At 40.2% G+C, this 21980-nt stretch overlaps 1 protein-coding gene across 6 annotated transcripts in view; it reads left to right on the forward strand.

Annotated features, from left to right (window-relative positions):
• MAP2K5 (mitogen-activated protein kinase kinase 5) overlaps positions 1 to 21980 on the forward strand; it is a 278825-nt gene that overhangs the window by 149072 nt on the left and 107773 nt on the right. For all 6 annotated transcript variants that reach the window (XM_086711030.1, XM_086711029.1, XM_086711032.1 and 3 more), the window contains exons 14-16: positions 10550 to 10623; positions 11588 to 11638; positions 21873 to 21944. In XM_086711030.1, coding sequence (XP_086567156.1) covers positions 10550 to 10623; positions 11588 to 11638; positions 21873 to 21944 — 197 coding nt within the window. The remainder of the gene's footprint in view (positions 1 to 10549; positions 10624 to 11587; positions 11639 to 21872; positions 21945 to 21980) is intronic.

A 21980-nucleotide genomic window follows, 5' to 3' on the forward strand; every position in this document is an offset into this window, starting at 1 on the left:
TAAACGTTGGGGCGCCTGGATGGCACAGTCGGTTGAGCGTCCGACTTCAGCCAGGTCACGATCTCGCGGTCCGTGAGTTCGAGCCCCGCGTCAGGCTCTGGGCTGATGGCTCAGAGCCTGGAGCCTGTTTCCGATTCTGTGTCTCCCTCTCTCTCTGCCCCTCCCCCGTTCATGCTCTGTCTCTCTCTGTCCCAAAAATAAATAAACGTTGAAGAAAAAAAAAAAAAAAAAAGAACTGCATCATAACTGGCTATTATTTATGTGGGATGTCCCTGCTGCAGCTCAGATATTCAGTACATCATCAATAACTAGCCCAGCTTACTGTGAAATCTCACTGAAGGAGTGGGCATATATTGTGACAGGAGACACGTGTTGTGATTGTTAACTCTTCTGTGATCTCCCCTGAACAGCACTGGCCATCCTGGTGGAGCCTGTCTTCAGGTAGAGCTTGTATAATGAGAGTGAACTTTATTTAGCACTGCATCTGGTTCAGTGTATTAGATAATCCACTTCCTGACTTTCTAGGGTGAGAGTCATTGTCATTACCAACTCTACAAAGTGGTATACAAAGTGCGTTCAAGTTTACAAAATGTTTCTCCCATTCTTTTCATTTATTTGGCAATTTGTTGAGCTCCAGCTCTGCGACGGGCACTGCTAAGCCCACGGTCTCACTCAGTTTTCATAACAACCTTGTCAGTGTAGGCAGATCATGTATCACCCATGATCTTGTATATCATACGCACATGAGCGGATGTATGTGCACGTGCGCACACACACTTTCCATGTCATCTTCTCTGAGAGGGTCTGACCAACAGATATCTATTCTGATTCCCATAAAAGTCTATCTGCATAAAATGACTAAATTTTTTTCTAAAATGAAAGAAGATAAGAAATAACCTGATTTTTAAAATGAGTCACTTTGCGTTGTACCTTTTTTTTTTAAGCTGATTTATTTTTAGAGAGGGAGAGAGCAAGCGAGTAGGGGAGGGGCAGAAAGAGGAGAGAGAGAATCCCAAGCAGTCTCCTTGCTGACAGCATGGAACCCGACATGGGGATTGAATCCACAAACTGTGAGATCATGACCTGAGCTGCAACCAAGAGTTGGAAACTCAGCTGACTGAGCTACCCAGGTGCCCCTGCATTGTACCTTTATCTCAATTTCCCCAACACACTGTTGAACTCTTGGCCAAGATAAAATCAGACTGCTGCAAGTTAGGGAACATACTTTATATGTAAAGCAAAGAGAATTAGAGTTAATTTGGTTTTTCACCAAAGCCTTTTGTTTTACAATAGATGAAGCTTATTTCTCTCTCTTTTTTTTAATGTTTATTTATTTATTTGTGGGAGAGAGTGAGTGTGGAAGCAGGGGAGGGGCAGAGAGAGAGGGAGAGAAGAATCCCAGATGCTCTATTGGAGAATCTGACAGCACAGAGCCTGACGTGGGGCTCAAACCCATGAACCCTGAGATCATGACCTGAGACGAAATTAAGAGTTGGACACTTAACCCACTGAGCCACGCAGGTGCCCTGAAGCTTATTTCTTTTTAGTGGTATGAAAAGGACCTGTAATTTTACACACTTCATTTGTATTTTCTTTGAGAAAATGTCTCAGTTAAAATCAATGCTCTACTATTCATTTAAGCTCCCTTGCCTTCAATAAAACTAATTGATAAACCCTAATAATTAATGGCCTGATTAAACCAAAATGACTTACATCTGCCCTGATGATTGCCATTTATAATCACTCACTTTAATGACTCGTCTTTCCTGTGCTTTGCTTACAGAAGAAAGGCTGTGGTGTTTTTAAGTGAGCTGAATAAAAAACTGTATGCTTTCAATTGCTGTTTGTTTCTTATAACTTGAGACTACATTAAAATATGCATAGAGGGGTGCTTGTATGACTTAGTCGGTTAAGCGTCTGACTTCAGCTCAGGTCATGATCTCATGGTTCATGAGTTCAAGCCTGTGCTGGGCTCTGTGCTGATGGGTAGCTAGAACCTGGAGACTACTTTGGATTCTGTGTCTCCCTCTCTCTGCCCCTCCCCTGCTCATGCTCTGTTTCTCTCTCTCAAAAATAAACATTACAAAATGTTTAATAAGCATAGATATAACTACTTAAAAGAAGCTCTCTACCTAATCTGTCATGTTTATGGCTTGGAATAAGGTTGAAAACATCACTTCAGTATTCCAGGAGCTGTTTTTGAGAGTTGCTGAATTCATATGTTTTAAGTGTTAGGGTGGAAGTAATATGTTCAGTGGCTGTATACTAGGATTGTTGATACCTCAGATACAAGGTGGAATATCTTATTCAGCTGAAGTGAAACTTAAATTGAAGGAGAGATCCTCATTCCAACATTTAAAAGAGATTACATTTGTTTCAAATTCTGCCACATGAATTAAGATTTAGCCTAAATGAATAAAGCCCTAATATTATACCCTCCTTATTTCAAAAACGGCTTTGAGGGACAGCCGGCTGGGTCAGTCAGAAGAGCATGTGACTCTTGATCTTGGGTGGCTCAGTCAGTTGAGTGTCCAACACTCGATTTTTGGCTCAGATCATGATCCCATGGTTATGGGATCAAGCCCTCTGTTGGGCTGTGTGCTGAGCGTGGAGCTTGCTTAAGATTCTCTCTCCCACTGCCCTCTCCCCCACTCACACACTCTCTCTGTCTCAAACAAACAAACAAAAAAAAATTGAGACAACTTACAACATCAGGTCAAAACAATGAACAAAAGATGAAAAGACAAGAATTTTTAAATAAAGAGATATTCCCACTTCTGCCCAGGAAGGAATCACTGCTATGGGACTTAACCGTCCACCAAAAACAACTAGGAAACTGGACAAAATTTATTAAACATCTGTTTTCAGACATTAGATAACAAGCACTGCAGGACTGTGATCCCTGAGAAGAGGTGAACAGATGAAGTGAGCTCTATAATCCCCCAAGCTTTCTGCTTGAGGCAGTTTCTGGAGTGGAGCTTAGGGAGAGGGCACCTAGACAGAGCCCAAAGGTCTGAAGAGCTGAAGAGGCCAAGTTTGGAGGTCAAGAAAGCAAAATGGCTAGAATTTACAGGGCAGAGCCCTACAGAGGCAGGAATTATGCAGAAAAAGAACTCAAGAAATTGTATTAGGGTCTCCTCAAGTTGTTAGCCAAATATTCTGTGCATTTGTAGGGTGAAGTGTTACAAAGCTAGACAAAGTACTGTCTTGGAAAGAGTATTTCTGGGGAACTATAAGCTAAACAATTCCCAAAGCTTATACAAGGTTCAGAATTTTTTAAATCTGAATCAGCTAGAGTGGGGAGACATTGCTGAATACATTGGAGCATTCAAGAGAGACTTTTGAAAAGGGTCATGCTTTCATAGTGGGGCTAAACTAACCCTACAGTAGGGGTTACTCTAGACCCTCCATGAATAAAGAGTCTAAAATAAGCTTCAACATGATCTGGCTATCTGCAAATAAGGTAACTACCTGCTGTTATCAAGTCCAACACTCTTTAAAGGACTACAACAAAATTCAGATCTTAATAACATAAGATTCGCAACATCTGGCATCTGAATAAGAATTAGTAGGTAAACAAAGAATTTTTCTGATAATGGATGAAAGATCATAACCAGGAGGGAAAAAAATTAATGTAAACAGCACCCCTCACCCCCACACACTTAGATAATGGACTGAGCAGACAAGGACTTTAGAACATTTACTATAAATGTTATAAGTATTTTCAAGGATCTCAAGGGAAACATGAGCATTATGAGGAGAGAAATGGAAGTCATAAAGAATCAAATGGAGCATCTAGAGATGAAAAATAAATATCTAAAATAGAAATTTCACTTGATGGACTTAACAGTGGATTAAACACACAGAAAAAAGCAATCAGTGATCTTGATGTTAGAAATACAGAAATTATCCAAAATTACTAAAAACAAAAAAACAAAAGAGCAAAAGAGACCAAAAACAAAACAAAACAAAACAAAACAAAATTAGCATAGGCTCAGTGACCTTTGTGACAGTATCAGGAAATCTAGGATATATGTGTAACGGAGTCTCAAGTCTCAGAAGGAAAGGAGAGAGAAAAAGGAACAACAAATAATTTGAAAAAATAGACTCCAGATTTTGTAAATTTGATGAAACCCATAAACCCATAGATCTAAGAAGTTCAACAAACCCTAACCAGGATAAACACAAAACCATACCAAAATGCAACAAAATAAAAAATTTAAAAACCAGTGATTTAAAAAATCTTTAAAATAATTCAGAGAAAACAAGTAGAACAAAAATAAAATAAAATAAGAATGACAGCAGACTTCTTGTCTGAAGCTATGCAAACCAGAAGATAATGGAAGGACACCCTGAAAATGTTTAGGGATGAGAACCCTATCAATCCAGAGTTCTGTTTACTAAATATACATTTCAAAATTAACAAATAAGACTTCTCTAGGCAAACAAAGAAGAGAAAATTTTTTATTTATTGCCAGTAGACCAACATTATAAAAAAATGTTGAAGTTATTGAGGCAGAACAAAAATGGTATCAAATACATGATTAGGCCTACATAAAGTAATAAATAGCATTAGAAATGGTAAACATGTAGATATTATAAAAGACTTTTTTTTATCAATTCTAAATGTCTTTAAAAGATTAAAACAAAAATAAAGAGTATATTGTGGAGCGTATAACATATGTAGAAAAAAGATATGTAACAGTACACAAAGGATGGAAGGAAAAAATGAAAGTGTATTGTTGTAAGTTCTTACATTATAAATGAAATATCCAAATATTACTTGAAAGTATACTGTGAGAAGTTAAACATTCTGCAAATTCTAGAGCAGCTGTAAAAAAAAAAAAAAAGCTTCAAACAGGGGCTGGCAAACTTTAGCCTGCAGGCTATTTGGCTCACTGCCTGTTTTTATAAACAAAATTTTATTGCAACACAGGCATGCCCATTAGTTTATGTTTTGCCTATGATTGCTTTTACACTACAGCAAAATTGAGTAGTTATAACAAAAACCATATGGCCTTCAAAGCCTGAAATATGTTTTTTTATAGAAAAGGTTGCCAGCCTCTGGCTTATAAGCCCATGGTAGAGATCAGTGGATTCATTTTACACACACACACACACACACAATCCAAAAAAAAAGCAAGGAGACAAGAAAAAAAGAAACTAAGAACAGATGGGACAAATAGTGAGATGGTAAGGTTGAACTCAACCAGATCAATAATTACATTAAATGTAAATGGTCTAAATTTTCCAATTAAAAGCACAAATTATCACGTAGTTAAAAAAGCAAGACCTGGGGCGCCTGGGTGGCACAGTCGGTTAGGCATCCGACTTCAGCCAGGTCACGATCTCGCAGTCCGTGAGTTCGAGCCCCACGTCAGGCTCTGGGCTGATGGCTCAGAGCCTGGAGCCTGTTTCCGATTCTGTGTCTCCCTCTCTCTCTGCCCCTCCCCCGTTCATGCTCTGTCTCTCTCTGTCCCAAAAATAAATAAACGTTGAAAAAAAATTTAAAAAAAAAATAAAATAAAATAAAAAATAAAAAAAAAAAAGCAAGACCCAACTGTGTACTGTCTGCAGCATATCAACTTTGAATGCTAATGACAGATATACCATCTAAACAGTAACCAACATATTATGGGATTTATAATGTATGTAGAAAAGGCAAAACTGTAACAACAGTAACCAGTCAATGGTTGCCAGGGGTCAGAGAGGAGTTGACTCTAAAGGGGCTCAGGGAACTTTTTGGGGTGACATAAATGTTTCATATCTTGATTGTGGTGTGGATACATGGATGTTTACATTTGTCACACTCAGAGTTCAAAATGATTGCAATAAAATTGTTTTTTTAATGAATAAAATCGATTTTTAAAAGTAGAGAAGAAATTTCTCTTCAGATATTCTTAACTGTATAGCAGATAAGTTGGAAGCAATATAGCAGGTTATGTTAGTCTTTTCTAAATGCTGGTCTGAAGACCAGGCTGTGTTAGATTGATTTCTGATTCAGTAGATCTGAGGTGAAACTCAAAAAAGTTGGTTTTAGAATTTTGTGGTTTGTTTGTGGGTTTGTTTGTTTTTTCAGTTTTGTGGGGGGTTTTATGCACAGCCAAGCTTGGGAGCTCTTTAGTTATATAATTCTCATTGTTTTTATTATAGGAAGCACACCAGTTATTCAGGAGGAGAATCCCATTTAGATTATACATAAGCAGTGTGGTTTTCCTGAAATCTCATGTGCTCTATTTTGGTAAAAGAATATACCAACAGGTCTTCAGTCTGCAGTGGCCTGAAGGGCAGAGATAGGGTCTGACTCATTTTCTCTCCACATCATTTACCATATCAGGCACTTGTTAAGGTGTCAGTCAATACTTGTTGAATAAGTGTTTTTGAACAACTGTGGATTCTTTCCAGAATGAAAAATGTCATTTAAAAATGTATTCATTAGTAGTGAAATGTATATGCCATTAAGTGGGAAAAGATTAGCTCCTTCTCAGGCCAAGTTCTCTGGATGGGCACGTTTGTCCATCTGTTTAGTAGCGATATCATTCATTCACCATTTGTTCAACAACGATCATTTCTTGTCAGTACCAGACACCATCCTAGGTATAGTAGTGATCAAACATCTACTCTCTGTGTTTGTGTAGGTTCCCTTCGAGATGGAGGGACTGAGAAACAGATTTACATATATGTCTGGGGTGGGAAGGGATTGCTGTTCATACCGGGTGACTGGGGAAGGTTTCTTTACATGTGAGTTAAAAACCTAAAGGAAATGAAGGAGGAAGCTCTGCGCATATATATGTATGGGATCAGAGTATTCCAGGGAGATAGAGCCCCAAAGCAGGAACAGGTCTAGCAAGGAGGCCAGTGAAAGGAAGCAGCTTGGGCAGAGAGAGGAATAGGAAGGGTGTGAGCACAGGGTTAGCGGGGACCAGCTCAGAGACAGCCTCAGAGACTATCATGAGGATTGTAGGGCCGTGTTTTGTGTTGAGGTAGGAAGCCCTTTTAGGTTTTAGGCAGAGAAGTGACATGGGGTGATTTAGTTTTAAAAGTGTCATTAAAAATTGTTTTTTAATTAAAAAAATAATAAATGTATCACTTTAGTTGCTGTGTTTAACACAGACTGTAATAGGCAAGCACAAATACAGAGAGACCAGTAGCCTTGTTGAAGAATGTGTGCGCATGATCTGGCCAGAATGCATCCTCATAAACATTAAATTGGTTTTATAGTTCTACTTACTACACTTTGGGAATTACCTTCTTTCAGCTAGCATTTACTCAAATACAGGTAAAACTTGCTGCAGTAACAACAAGCTATTTCCTAAATATGTCAAAATACCCCACTCGTTGTTGTATAACAGTTCGGTTGATTACCAATGGATAATAGTACCTTGTATTTATGGAATATTTGACAGTTTAAAAGCAGTTTTACATTCCTTTGGGTGGGGGGAGCAGTTTATTTATTATCTCATCCAGTCCCCACAGTTCTTTAAGATTGGCAGAATGGCTATTACTATTTCCCTGTAGTGGTAGAAATTAAAACGTCACCTGCCTGGTGAAATTCACATGCCAAGTTTGTGGCAGGGCCAGAAAGACCAAAACACAGATCCTCTGCCTCCTAGCCTACATCCATTGGTTTTGTTTAAAGGAGCCTGTTATGTTCAAGTGATGTCTCCAGATATTAGTGCGAGGGGAGTACTTAGCAAATTTAGTATATTGTTTAACAAGCCATTAACCAGTGATCAAGACACTGTTGTCGGAAGGGATGCACACAAGGATGTGTGAAGCGTTTTCCTACCCTGTGAACTTATTACTTGGGGTGGTGACACCTCCACCAGTAAATATGGTAAATAACTACTAGTCAAACAGTGTCACATGCTTAGTTCCAAACAAATGGCACAGACAGTAAATGCGTTAGCAGTTCAGAGGAAGCCATGACTTTGTTGACCTGAGTAGTTAAGGCAACAGGGAGAGAGGGTTCTTGAGTTGAAATATGGGCAAGATTCAATCAGGACATATCGAGGAAGCATTTCTCAACTTCGGAGCAGAAGGGAGAGGGGAACACACAGCATGAACAAAGGCTTGGTGATGGAGGGTTTTGTTTCTATCGAGATAATGATTAAACTGGTCAGGTAGAGTACAAAGCTTGACATGAGGATGACTGGTGTTTACTGCTTTCACATATAAAGTGTTCCTGAGAACTAGGCTGAGAGGTGAATGTGCAAAAGTCATAGAGCAGGCTGGCATGTAAGTTTAAAATGATGTCCTTAGCTGAAAAATGCAATGAAGTTCTTATTTACACCTGCCTTTTAGAGTATAATCTAGCAGTTCTCTTGTTTTATTGTTTCTCTCTCTATTGATCCACTTAAGTCAAAAGTGTATCTGATTAAAGCTAAAGATTTGTTAATTTTGGCATACCTCATGATTTCCAGGCAGCTCCATCTTCCAGGAGCTCAAAATATTTGTTCATTAACTGTCTCCATCTGATGTGGCAGCTTAAGAGGGGTTTAAAGATGTCAATATATAAAAGAGTAGGTTGTCCAAAAGAAAAATATTCTAAGTTGAGTGCCTGTAATGAGAATTGGATTTGGAAAATAAGACCCGCATATGTGGAGTCTAACATTTCTTTCAGTTCACCAAACATTTATTGAATGTCTAATGGTGCTGTAATGTGTATGTATTGTGCTAACTAGGAGTTCACATTCAGGTTGGCGGGGGAGGCCAGGGAATATTTTACTTCCTCACCAAGAAGAGAAATGAGGTAGTAAAAGTGGATATTTAATACGATGGTGTATAAGATTTATGTTCAAATTGAGGAAGGTTGGAGGCAGAAAGACTAGTTGGGAAAAGAACCTATACCAGCCGTAGGCATGCTAACTTGTTTTCATAGAGAGAGTGCCCCTAAAGATAATACATAGTATGTCTTGTATGAAGGTCATGCGACAGAGACATGTTCTATAGCTAACCCTGATCACTGAAATAGAATCATCAGCATAAAATAATGCTTTGTGTTTATGGTTTCCATTCGTTTATTCTCTCATCCATTCAACAAGTATTTATTAAGCACTTGCTATATGCCTGAAACTCTTCTAGGGGCTGGGAATACAGTAGTCAGTAAAAGAAACAAAGTCCCTGCCTTCATGCCATTTACATTCTAGTGTCAGCCAGGTGACACCAAATGAGCACATGTATGAGAAAGTGCCTGGCACATTGCCTGTCACATAGGAAGTAGAGTTCAGTAATTGTTTACTGAGTTTGAACTTGAAGTTTGGATTAAGTACCTACTGTTGGCAGGATACTTTGTTAGGGTACTCTTTGGAAAGTGAAGGCTTGGGGTGAGAATACTCACATGTCTTTTAAAAATGTTACATAGGGGCGCCTGGGTGGCGCAGTCGGTTAAGCGTCCGACTTCAGCCAGGTCACGATCTCGTGGTCCGTGAGTTCGAGCCCTGCGTCGGGCTCTGGGCTGATGGCTCAGAGCCTGGAGCCTGTTTCTGATTCTGTGTCTCCCTCTCTCTCTGCCCCTCCCCCGTTCATGCTCTGTCTCTCTCTGTCCCAAAAATAAATAAACGTTGAAAAAAAATAAAAATAAATAAAAATAAAAATGTTACATAAAAAGTTGAGTCTCTTGTTCAGTTTTGGAATAATGCAGGTTGTATAATGTATTAAATATAACAAGTTGTCTGTTCCAGACCACTTTCGCAGTTGAAGATGAAATGTTGAAGCAGGTGCTTTTCTGTACCGTCAACAGTGGTGTGCTCTTATCCTGCTTGGATGGTTTTTGTGGGCTCCCGGAATTCCTGAAATGGCTCATTGTTGTCACTGACAATGCTTCACAGAAACCCTTTGTGTTATTATTTAGCAACTGACTGCCTTGGCAAAAGCTATGTCAATTCTTTTGTTAACTATAACAGCAGTCAAAAGTGATGTAAGGGGAGAGAAGGAGAAATGAAACCATGATCAGTAAGTGCATATATGCACACACATCTACCCTCGCCTTTAGACCAATTTCTGAGTGTTATCTGAAGTAGCATTTGTCACATAAAACCAGGAGATAGCAATAGTGCATTCATTTTGTCATTGCTTCATATAGATATGTCCTGTTACCAGCAACATATGAATGATTTTTTTTCTCATTGGCTTCCCGTTGGCCTTACTGCTTCTTAGATGGGAGGAGTAGTTTCACATCAACAGCAAAGCCAAACCTTTTTGTGCAAATTCTTTGCAAGATTACATTTTCTTATCTACCTACTTTTCCTGAAAGCCTGGGGATAGGATGATGGATGTATTTACTGTTGTTGGAAGCCAAGGTTTTATTTGACTTTCACTTGAAATAAACCCTTGCTTCCATAGAAACCAGAAATGGTTGGAAGTGAAGAAGTTAGGACCTTACATTTTGCCTCCAGATAAAATGCTTTGCATTAAATTTGTGATTAGAATTCCAGGTTGAACAGATGATGTCATTTCTGCAATATGGTATGGTGTGCATGTGTGCTTTTTTTAAACGTGCACTGTAGATACAGACTTAGTTATATGGACTTTTTTGGTCCCCTTCTAGATGTGAAGCCCTCCAATATGCTAGTAAACACAAGAGGACAGGTCAAGCTGTGTGATTTTGGAGTTAGCACTCAGGTAGGTCTCTTTTTCCTCCCAATCTGCTCTCCTGTCTGCAACATTCACTTTTTATTTTCAGTCCACTCTTCGGATTGAAAAATCACCTCGCTGCCAGACAAACAGAACTCTGCATCTTCTCCTCGGCTGGGAGCGTGTTATTCATTTTTAATCTCCGAGCGAGTTTCCTTCATCAGAATATGATTGTTCATTGTTTAATGACAGTAAAAACTGCTGATATTGTAATTACTACTTACGAATAGCAAACTTCATTGAGATGCAGCTTTGATATGAAAGCGTTTTGACCAGACAAAAGGGAGGGCAGAGTGGGAGCTGTGCCTGGGGAGCCCAACTGGCCCACAATAAAAATTAATATTGGGAGGAACAATGGTGGAGGGCCATTACAATGTGCAGCACAAATTTTAATTAATTTCCATTTTGGGCCTCCCCTGAGAACCCCGGTGATAGTGACCCACGAGCGTGCTGTGATGTTGATTTGAATTGCAGCCACCTTTACTCCCAGCCAAACACGAAGACCAAAGCGAAGGTCATCGTTGTATTATGAGTTGTCAAAGTCTGTTATCCCTCCAGCGTATTTAGTGCCCGTTTCATTCTAGCAATGCATGGGCGCCATTCACATCTTGAGCCATCTGACTGAAAAATGAGTGTGTTCAAATTCTACTTCAAATTGACTTTTTATATCAGGCGGGTTTGGGGTACTAAAGCGATAAGCATCCTGCTTAAGTGAATTGTTTAAGGTTATCTGCTATAAACTGTAATGCTGTGCTTGTTTAAATTGGAAATCACATTCAAAAGAAAAGAGAGATTTAATCATTTTTAATGCCTTTGTAGATAAATTTGTTCCCTTTTACATAATTTTTAGTTGATTTATAGAAATGATGATTGTAGGTTAAATGAGGAATAATTGCCCATTTTATTTCCACATTATCTTTATATTGTTCTAACAGACTGTTTTGTCTCATAGCTGGTGAATTCTATAGCCAAGACGTATGTTGGAACAAATGCTTATATGGCGGTAAGTAAACTTATGCAAAAATAACATTTAAAACCAACATCTTTATCTTTATGTACTTGGTAATGTAGAATTCTTGAATTAATTCCACAGCTTTATCCTAACAGATCATAAATTACAAAGTCAATCCAGTCATGATCTGATTTTTAAGTCTTTCTAAAAGGCATTAGATTTTATCCAGGAGCGACCAACTTATCTGCTTAGTTGACTTAACTAGTTGGTTCGAGGGTGAAATTGCTGAGTTTTGAAGTTTAATCCCACAGAAAAATTGCACCTTACAGCACATTGGCCGCTTTGCCACATTGCTTATTTAATTAACCCTCAAGTATCCCAAAATGTCAGTCAATAAGATTGGCTGTTTTTTCCAGAAATACAAACATGCTTTGTCACTGGATCAGAATTAAATTATTGATGTGATCAGCTCTTACTTATGGATCTCTGAATGTAAAGGTTTAGCAGGAAATTCTTTTTCGAACTTATACACCTATATTCTGTTTACTTGTTGGGTTCATTCCTGTCATAAGATAATTTATTAACTCTTCTGAAATAAATTTACCAAGTATAAAAATTAGAAGCATAGAGCTGTTTCAAAGACCCAAGCTGGACTTGACTTAGACCTTTTCCTTTTTCCTACCTTTTAACTAAGGGAAGTTTGGGGGGCACAAATGCTATAATTAATTTCCACAATCATTTCAAGAGTGGGTGATTGGGAGACACAAGCAGGAAGGTTATCTAATATCATTTTGGAGCCAAGTTTTGTTTTAACACCTTAAGGTCATTTTTTTAATGAGGATTCTAGATTTATTTAGTCTGTTTTACTTCCCATAGTCTTTTTTTTTTTTAATGTTTATTTTTGAGAGAGAGAGAGAGAGACAGAATGCAAGTGGGGGAGGAACAGAGAGAGAGAGAAAGACACAGAATCTGAAGCAGGCTCCAGGCTCTAAGCTGTCAGTGCAGAGCCCGAGACGGGGCTCGAATCCACGAGCCTTGAGATGATGACCTGAGCTGAAGTCGGACGCTTAACCGACTGAGCCACCCAGGTGCCCCAACCCCATGGTCTTTATATGACGTTAAACACATTAGTTGGATGGAAACCTGCATCTTACTCTCAGTTCATATATTATCTTGATAATAAAAAGATGTCACTCTGAATCTTCTTCTCAGAACAGTGCAAACCATTTTTTTTATATTGAAATACCAGAATAGTTAATGTTTGTTCTGCCTGGTTTTTAAAGAAAATTCATTCTTTCTCATTTTTCTAAGTAATGTGAAAAAAAAAAAAAATTAACCCCTGAAGTCATCGTATCTGTTTTCATAAAACATAATCGCCCTCTTGGCTCTACCAGGTTAGCTGAGATTGGTGAGCCACCTTTACAATTAATAAATCCTGGGGCACCTGGGTGGCTCAGTCAGTTAAGTGTCCGACTCTTGATTTCAGCTCAGGTCCTGATCATGCGGTTCGTGGATTCGAGTCCCACATCAGACTCTGTTGACAGTGCAGAGCCTGCTTGGGATTTCTCTCCCCACCCCTTCTTTCTCTGCCCCTCCCCTGCTCGTGCTCGCTCTCTCTCTCTCTCAAAATAAATAAACTCAAAAAAAAAAACCCAAACCATTAATAAATCCCTACCAGATCCCATAGTTTCAGTCTTTGAAAGAATATGGAATGCTGTGGTTAAAAAAAAAAAAAAAATGAATAGGGGCACCTGGGTGGCTCCGTTGGTTGAGCATCCACCTTTGGCTCAGGTCATGGTCTCACAGTTTGTGGTTCAAGCCCCATGTCAGGCTTTGCACTGACATTGCAGAGCCCACTTCAGAGTCTCTGTCTCCCTTTCTCTTTGCTCTTCCCCTACTCAGTTCTCTCCCTGTCTCTCAAGAATCAATGTTAAAAAAAATTTTTTTTAAGGAATAAGATTATAAATGAAACAACTTTTTGGGGCACCTGGGTGGCTTAGTCGGTTGAGTGTCTGACTTGGTTTCAGCTCAGGTCATGATCCCACGGTGGTGGGATCGAGCCTTTTGTCAGGCTCCACACTGAGCATGGAGCCTGCTTAAGATTCTCTTTTCTCGGGGCGCCTGGGTGGCTCAGTCGGTTGAGCATCCGACTTCGGCTCAGGTCATGATCTCGTGGTTCATGAGTTCAAGCCCCACATCGGGCCCTGGTGCTGACAGCTCAGAGCCTGGAGCCCGCTTTAGATTCTGTGTCCCCCTTTCTCACCACCCCACCCCTGCTTGTGCTCTGTCTCTGTCTTTCAAAAATGAATAAACATAAAAAAAATTTTTTTAATGATTCTCTCTTCTGTCTCTCTCTGCTTTTCTCCCTTGCTCACGCTCACTCCCTCTTTCTAAAATAAAGAGAAGAAACAACTTCTCATCTACGCACCATGTTTTCTACCTGTCATGTTTTTAGTAGCTTTAAATTGCTCTAATAATTAAATTGCGTTATGTTTGAATGTACAAATCTAGATTACAGTCGTCTTTCCCAGGTGTACATTAAAGAAATTACCTTTTTTCCTCTTGCTTTATGGATGAGTGTGATGCATCCATCTATTAATTGAATATGTGAGGATTAAAATTATGAAATGTTAGCTAAGGTTGGCAGAGCTAAAATTGCTTTGCTTCTTGGGTGAGTGAATTCTAGTCATCAGCTTTATGGTTCAAGCTGTAAAAAGCATAAGATACCTGGAAAGCAAAGAGTGATAGCCTGATAACTCAGGAGGCTCTCGTTGACCACGTACTTACCTAATTGGTGTGAGATTAGAGGTTGGGAGTGGGGAAAGATGGAAATAACATTTGTTATTCTGTTCTGGGTATTAATCCCTGCCTGATACACCATGATACTGTACTATAAAACTATTGGGGGAACCTGGGTGAGTGTGCACAACTTCCCTGTATATATTTTTTCAACTTGTGAATCCATAAGTATTTCAAACTAAAACAAATTGGCTAAGAAACAAAAGTTGTATTGGGACATGGCCACGACCTTTTGCTTGGGGTTGTCTGTGGCTGCTTCAGCACTGCAGTGGCAGAGTGGAGTCCCTGTGACAGTTGCAGCAGAGACCATATGGCCCACAGAGAGAGAGATATTTACTCTCTGGTCACATACAGGAAAAATTTGCCAGCCTCTGGTCTATGCCAGCGAAAGCTGTATCTGAAACTGAGTACCTTGAGTTAATCAACCAGTATTTACTGAGCACTTTCATGCCATCAGCCAGGTTGTGGTGGAACCACTCAAATCCACCTACAATGTGGGCAAGAATAGAAGTGTGGCATTATATGTGGCCACATGATGTGTGATGTAATAAAGACTTAACGTTGTATCAAATATACATTTAGAGAGTAAGAAGTCATACAGTGTACAAATTTGATGTAAAGCAGTATGTGAAAGGGTACTTACAGAAGAGATCACGGTGGAGGGTTGAGCTGAGACATTAGAAATAGAAGGTAAGGGGACATAGTTGGGGACAGGAAATGCGGTAGAGGACAAATAATAAGTTGTGAGAATATACAGTTAGAGATGAGCTAGTATGATACCCTTATATCCATTTTTCTTACTTTATATTCATACAGTGGTAATGACAAATAGTAAGAGCTAGTATTTAGCTGCATGTGCCAGTCACTCTTTTATTAATGCTTTAGATCCTTACAACAACCCTATCAGGTAAATATTATCATTATCATTCTCATTGTACAGGTGAAAAACAGGGATAGAGAAGTTGAGTAACTTACTCAAGTTCATACATTTAATGAGAGGCAGAACCAGGGTTCAAGCCTAAGTACTCAAGTCTGCAGGGACTGTACTTTTAACTGCTGTGCCCCTCACTCTGTCCAGATTATGTCGGTCTCTCCCGATCTAGACTGCGATCTCCAGAGGGGCAGTGTTTATTCTGCTCATTCTCTGTATCCAGGCCTTCACACCCTGCGAAACGAATGAGTTCATTCATGAAAGCTGCCTTCCAAAGACGACTTTTCGCTGATTACAAACAGAGTGTTTAACTTCTTAGGTTAAGTGTCCTACGTGCATTATAAGGCATAGAAGGCCCCCAGATTACTCAAATACAGTCAGCGAGGCTGCTCAGATATTGAAAAGAAAATAACTCAAAGAACTAGCCCTGCATGTGCAATCTCAGTTCGTTCTTCTATAATCTAAAGTGTATGGTGTAAGAAAATGATAACTAGGAAAAAGGGCAGCTTTCTTAAGGTCCTAAGTCATTAAAAAATAATACTGCTAACAATTTACAGGCATGTTCAGAGGTGGAACTTGTAGAAGTCACATTCACCATGTGACAGGTATCGAATCCAGTACATTGCATGGATTCATTTAATCTTCACACAACCCCATGAAGCATACATATTATCATTGTCTTCGTTTTACAGATAAGGTAACCAAAGGTGGAATAACTTTAGCCCAGGATCTCAGAGTTAGCCAAGTAGTGAGAGTCAAGATTTAATTAGGACACCAGCTTCTAGTTTCTAGTGACAGCAGGTTAGGTTATTCGCACCAACTCTTCTGTTGAAAAATGCTAGGTAAAATACTTTAAAAACCATCGCAAATGCTTTGAAGAGCTAAAAAGACAATGGGAATCTCCTAGAACAATTTTTAGGTGGACTCCTGCAACAGAGAGGAAAGCGGAATATCTGGCACACCAAAGCTCATTCTTCCTGACGAAGTAGGTATAGCCATCTGCCTATACCACCGCTATCAATGATGTGGGCATCCTCCTAACGCAGAAGGTCTCCGTGGAGATCTTCTCCATATCATCTTGGAAGCCTGAAGGGCTCACTCTCAGTGTAAGAGCAAACCAGAGCCAGAGCTGCTCCTCCTCCCCCAGAAGACAAGGCTTCTCAGAGCCAAGCAGAAAAGCGGGGGGAAAAGGAGAAGGGGGAGAGTTGTGGCCTTAGACTAACTGACACAGATTTGCAGTCTGACTGTTTGTATTCATGACTTGAGTTGGAAAAGGAGCTTCATGCTAAGAACTTGGTTTCAGGTGGGCACATCTTCCTTAAGCCTCAGAGAATCTCTCAAATTTTTTCAAGAGCAAAAACTAGCAAGTAGTGAACAAAAAACCAGGTGCACAAGGAAACAAGGCAATATGAAAAAGAACCAGCAGGAGCAACAGATACAGACTTCAAATCACAAGTTTTAAAAGTGACACGGTAGATTGGATAAAATCTCAAAACTTCTGGATTAAAATTTAAAAACTCACTACTTGCTAGTATATTGGATATAGCAGAAGAGAGAATTTATGAACTGGAAGATAGGACTGAGTTAGAACCGTCCCACTCCAGACTCTTGGGTAACCAATAGGCTGTACTATTCACAGGGATCTTGCCAGCTTAAAAAACAATCCCCCCTGGGGCACCTGGGTGTCTCAGTCGGTTAAGCATCTGACTTTGGCTCAGGTCACGATCTTGCGGTTTACGAGTTTGAGCCACGCATCGGGCTCTGTGCTGACAGCTCAGTGTCTGGAGCCTGATTCAGATTCTGTATCTCTCTCTCTCTCTGTCCCTCCCCTGCTCATGCTCGCTCTCTCTCTCTCTCTCTCTCTCTCTCTCTCTCTGTCTCTCTCTCTCTCAAAATTAAATAAACATTAAAAAAATTATCTAAAAAATGCCTATTGTTTGTGATATGTATTTCAATTGCTTACTAACCTAAAGTATTTGTGCATACTTTTGTTAATTTACTGAGTGGTGTAATCCTGAGCAGAAATTCTTTATCAGAAGAGATTAGGAATGTACCTTGATATCTTGTTGATTTTGACAAGTAAGTCCTGGGGTATTGTGTAGAGATAGTTCTAGAGTGAGTCACCTAAATATGGGTCCTGGGTAAATAACAAGTCACAGAGGGTGGCTGGCAGGAGTGGAGAGTACAGCTTGGAGCCACTGCCCTTTCAGATCCTGTATAAAATCTGCTTTTTATATCATCACCACTGTTCTCGTTAAGAATAGACCAGGACTTTTCCTCCTACACTTAAACCTCAGTACAGACGTGCCTCAGACAGGGAGTCATGTTTTTCCTATTATTTAGCTCTCCACACTGGTGACAGCTGCCGTGTCAGAAAGTAACCCAGCTTTCCATTTTTAACTGCAAAATGTCCATCACAGATCTTCTGTCAGTAGTGTGGTACCTGGTGGTTGGTTTTGTTTTGTTTTAGAGGGGAGAGAACAGGGCAGACCACCTTGGCTTCAAGTATAAGAACAGATTTGAATCGTGCAGCCTCAGGCCATCAAGTCCTGGCTCCATAAATTCAAAATGTATTGGGGCTTATCTTGTGCTGTTGCTGTGTCAGTTTCAGGGGCCTGGGCGCATTTCCCAGTCCGTATCTACTGTACCAGCTCTTCAGGTAGACCCGTAGAGCTGGCTCCCGACTCTCACTAAGCATTCATGCTTGAGCACAGCACCACAACAGTGATCTTGCTTTGTTAGCTTATTGCGAGAACTCCTTAAGGAGCTCTCCTATTGGCCACCTGATATCTGTGACCATTATCACTTCCTCTCTTTTTCTTTTTTATTTAATTTTTTTGTATGCTTTATTTTCAGCTTCCTGTTTGCATTTGTTTTGAAGGTGCAATGGGCAGGGGCACCAGGGTGGCTCAGTCGGTTAAGCATCTGGCTCTTGGTTTCTGCTCAGGTCACGATCTCACGGTTTGTGAGTTTCTGTGTCTGGCTCTGTGCTGGCAGTATGGAGCCTGCTTGGGATTCTGTCTTCCTCTCCGCCCTCCCCCACATGCTCTCTGTCTCTCTCTCAAATAAATGAAAATAAGCTTAAAAAAAAAAGTTAAGTGGGCAAATGTTACGAATGTATTTAATCTTATCGTTGGTCCTGTCAAAATATTTTGTATGTGGGCGCGACTTTTGTTTGCTTATTCTGTACGCTGAATGAAGTGCTATATTTTGATAACTGTCAGCTAGTGGGATGAAGAAAAGGAGAAAGTAAGGAGAGAAGACACAGACAGGAAGGCAACATTTGGTTATTTCTTTAAGAGTTCTAGGGGCAGCTGAGTGGCTCAGTCGATTGAACGTCCAACTTTGACTCGGGTCATGATCTCACGGCTCCTGAGTTCAAGCCCCACGTCAAACTCTGTGCTGACAACTCAGAGCCTGGAGCCTGCTTCAGCTTCTGTGTGTGTCTCTCTCTGCTCCTCCCCCACTCACACTCTCTCTCTCTCTCTCTCTGTCTCAAAAATAAATAAACATTAAAAAGTTTTGTTTTGTTTTGTTTTGTTTTTATAAAATAAAGAGTTCTAGAGGATTTTAGGATTTTCATGTTTGCTGGATGTTTCTTCATGGGCATGAATAGCAGTAATATTGGGGAAGTTATATTAGTAGAACACTTCAGGGGACTTAATAATTGGCACATGCTTAAAACCAAATGTGCACTAAACATGTATTACATTCCTTCAAGGCAGCATACCTTGACCACGCACTGGCTACGTGGCAGCCGTGGTACTAGGTATGAGATGAGTAAGACACTCTCTTGGCCTCTTGGGAGAAACAGGCTAGTAATCGGATGATTATAACACCGTGCAATCAATTAATATTAAAAATACAAACAACATTTTCATGAAGGACAGAGGCAAGAATTTGTAATTCTTCCTGATAAGTACGGGAATGTGTCACCAAAGAAAGGTGGCCCATGACAGGGGTCTATAAAAAAAATGTTCATGAAGCAGAGAAGAGGAAGATGGGTCATTGCCTCTGCAGGGAACATAGAAATGTTTAGTGACTGAAGCTGAGTATACACCAAGGAATCATCCAGATAAATTATTTTTTAGAAGGTAGATCCCCTGAACCACTTCCAGAGATTCTGATTCAGGAGGTTCATCTACAATATGCACCTCAGGCAGTCACTTCTCTGATGGCTCGTCTGAAGACCATATTTTGAGAAATACTGATCAGATCAAGATTAGTGTGTGGCTCTTCTGACTCCTGGTTCTGGGGGCAGTGTGACACAGTAGAAAGAACCCTGATTTTGCAGTCAGGCATACCAGGATTTGAATCCTGGCTGTGTTCCTAAACAATACGCCTGATGTTGGTCCACAGCTCTAGACTTCAGCAAGCCACTTAATTTTACTAAGCCTCAGTTTTTACATCTGTGAAATGAGGGCAGTAATAATCTTTGCAAGATTGTTAAAAAACGTAGAGAATGCAAAGTAGCCCAGTGTCTGCAATATACTAGCTGGTCATCAAATGATAGCTATTACTGTCCGTATGTAGTGAGTGCAAACTAAACGTCTCTGTACCTCCTTCTCCTCATCTGTTAAAAGAGGATGATAACGGTACCAATCTAATATGGGTCCTTAGGAATCCGAAATGAGACATACATTAGCACACAATGCCAGGCATATGGAAATTCTTCAATAAATGCATGCGGTAGTGTTGATGATGATGATGATAGTGATGGTAATTCCTGTAACTAACTGGCTGCTTTCATCCTAGTCCCTATTGAACTAGCTGGAACTGGATAATGGGTTCATTCATGTCTGAACAAGGAACTTCAGAAATGATGGTGTGGGGGATTTGAATGTGAAAGTTAAAGTACTGGGGGATTGGGATGACCGCATGCGTCTATTATCAGCTGGGAGAAATGGTCACATGACACGTGGCCCTTGGGAAGAATGGTTCTTGGTAGGAAAGGGGTTTTACAGATTAAAGAAATAAATAAAAGAAGGGAAATAAGACAATCCACCTGCTACCTCAGGATAGGGCTTTATGTAATTTTATGGCAAGTGGTCCCAGGAGAAGGCAGTTAAGTATATTGAGGTAGCCTGATGGGTATGAGTAGAAAGTAGGTCGCGAAGTTCTGGGTCCCAGCTAAGCCAACTCCTTGAGATGTAGGACTGTGCCAACTCACCTGAAAGCACCTTGCTCACATCTTTTACCCCCCTGGTGTATCCCCTGCTGATGGCTGGTGGGTGCTCACCTCCTCCATCTGCAGTGGACCAGGCTGAGTGTGGCCCCAGGTACTCTTCAGGGCTCCCGTGAAAGCTCCTGAAGGCTGATGCCATTGGTGACCATCAAGACCCCCGGGGATGGTACAAACAACAGACTGGTGCCCTGAGGGCCGGGAGGTGTGGGTTATGATCCTAGCCCTGCCACGACCAGCTCTGTGACCTTGACTGACCATTCTACCTCCATGAGACTTCTGTTTGTGTGTTCCTGTGTTCATTCAAAAGATTTCTGTGAAGTACCTTACTGAATGCTAGATCCTAGAAGGATAGAAGACCAGGCAGCACCCACTTCACTATGAAACTACTCCTTTTGAAGTATAGAGAGTACATGTAGTGGCTTTCTGGACCAGGTATTTGCTACACGTCTTAAATGGAGGACGAGTTGTCCCAAATGGACCTTTCAAACTGTTCCTTGGTTCATATCAAAAGAAACCCAGATAATTGGAATGAAATTGCTGAACAGCAGGTGAATCTGGGTAAAAGGAAATATGGATTTTTTTATCAGTCGTAGTTTTTCTTTTTTTTTTTTTTATTTTTTTTTTTATTTTTTTTTTCGACGTTTATTTATTTTTGGGACAGAGAGAGACAGAGCATGAACGGGGAAGGGGCAGAGAGAGAGGGAGACACAGAATCGGAAACAGGCTCCAGGCTCTGAGCCATCAGCCCAGAGCCCGACGCGGGGCTCGAACTCACAGACCACGAGATCGTGACCTGGCTGAAGTCGGACGCTTAACCGACTGCGCCACCCAGGCGCCCCAGTCGTAGTTTTTCAACTTTCTTGTAAGTTTGAAATTATTTCCAAGTAAGAAGTTAAAAAAATAAAAATAAAAATATCCCTAGTGATACAGACCCATCTCTCAAAGTGCAAATAAGTGATAACATTATATAATATTATGTAGTTTTTCACTTCACAGCTGAGACCACTGAATTTGGAGGGAGAGGACCCTGGGTTCAGATCTCAGCTCATTTACTAGCTGAGGACTTTGCCTAAATGATTTCACCAATATGAGCCTTAATTTTCTTCATCTCTAAAATAGAGGTAATAAAGTTTTCTTCACAGGGACTTTGTGAGGATTCAGTGAAATTCTGTATTACCTATGTAATTTCTATATGTTACCTATCTAGTATGCATATACATATATACACACATATACAACATCAGATTGTTTTGCTCTTCATAAAGTGTCATGAAATGTTGATGGCACCCTGCCTTAGCCAAACCCATATTAGTGTTTCAAACCTGGACTAGCTTCCATCAACTCACAAGCTCCCTTCTGTTATCTTACAGCCTGAAAGAATTTCCGGGGAGCAGTATGGAATCCATTCTGATGTCTGGAGTTTAGGAATCTCTTTCATGGAGGTATGTTGTTTGCAAATAGATGCTTCTGTGTGTAAC

Source organism: Puma concolor, chromosome B3 (assembly GCF_028749965.1).
Source record: "Puma concolor isolate L17-30 chromosome B3, mPumCon1.1.hap2, whole genome shotgun sequence".
Classification (NCBI taxonomy): Eukaryota; Metazoa; Chordata; class Mammalia; order Carnivora; family Felidae; genus Puma; species Puma concolor.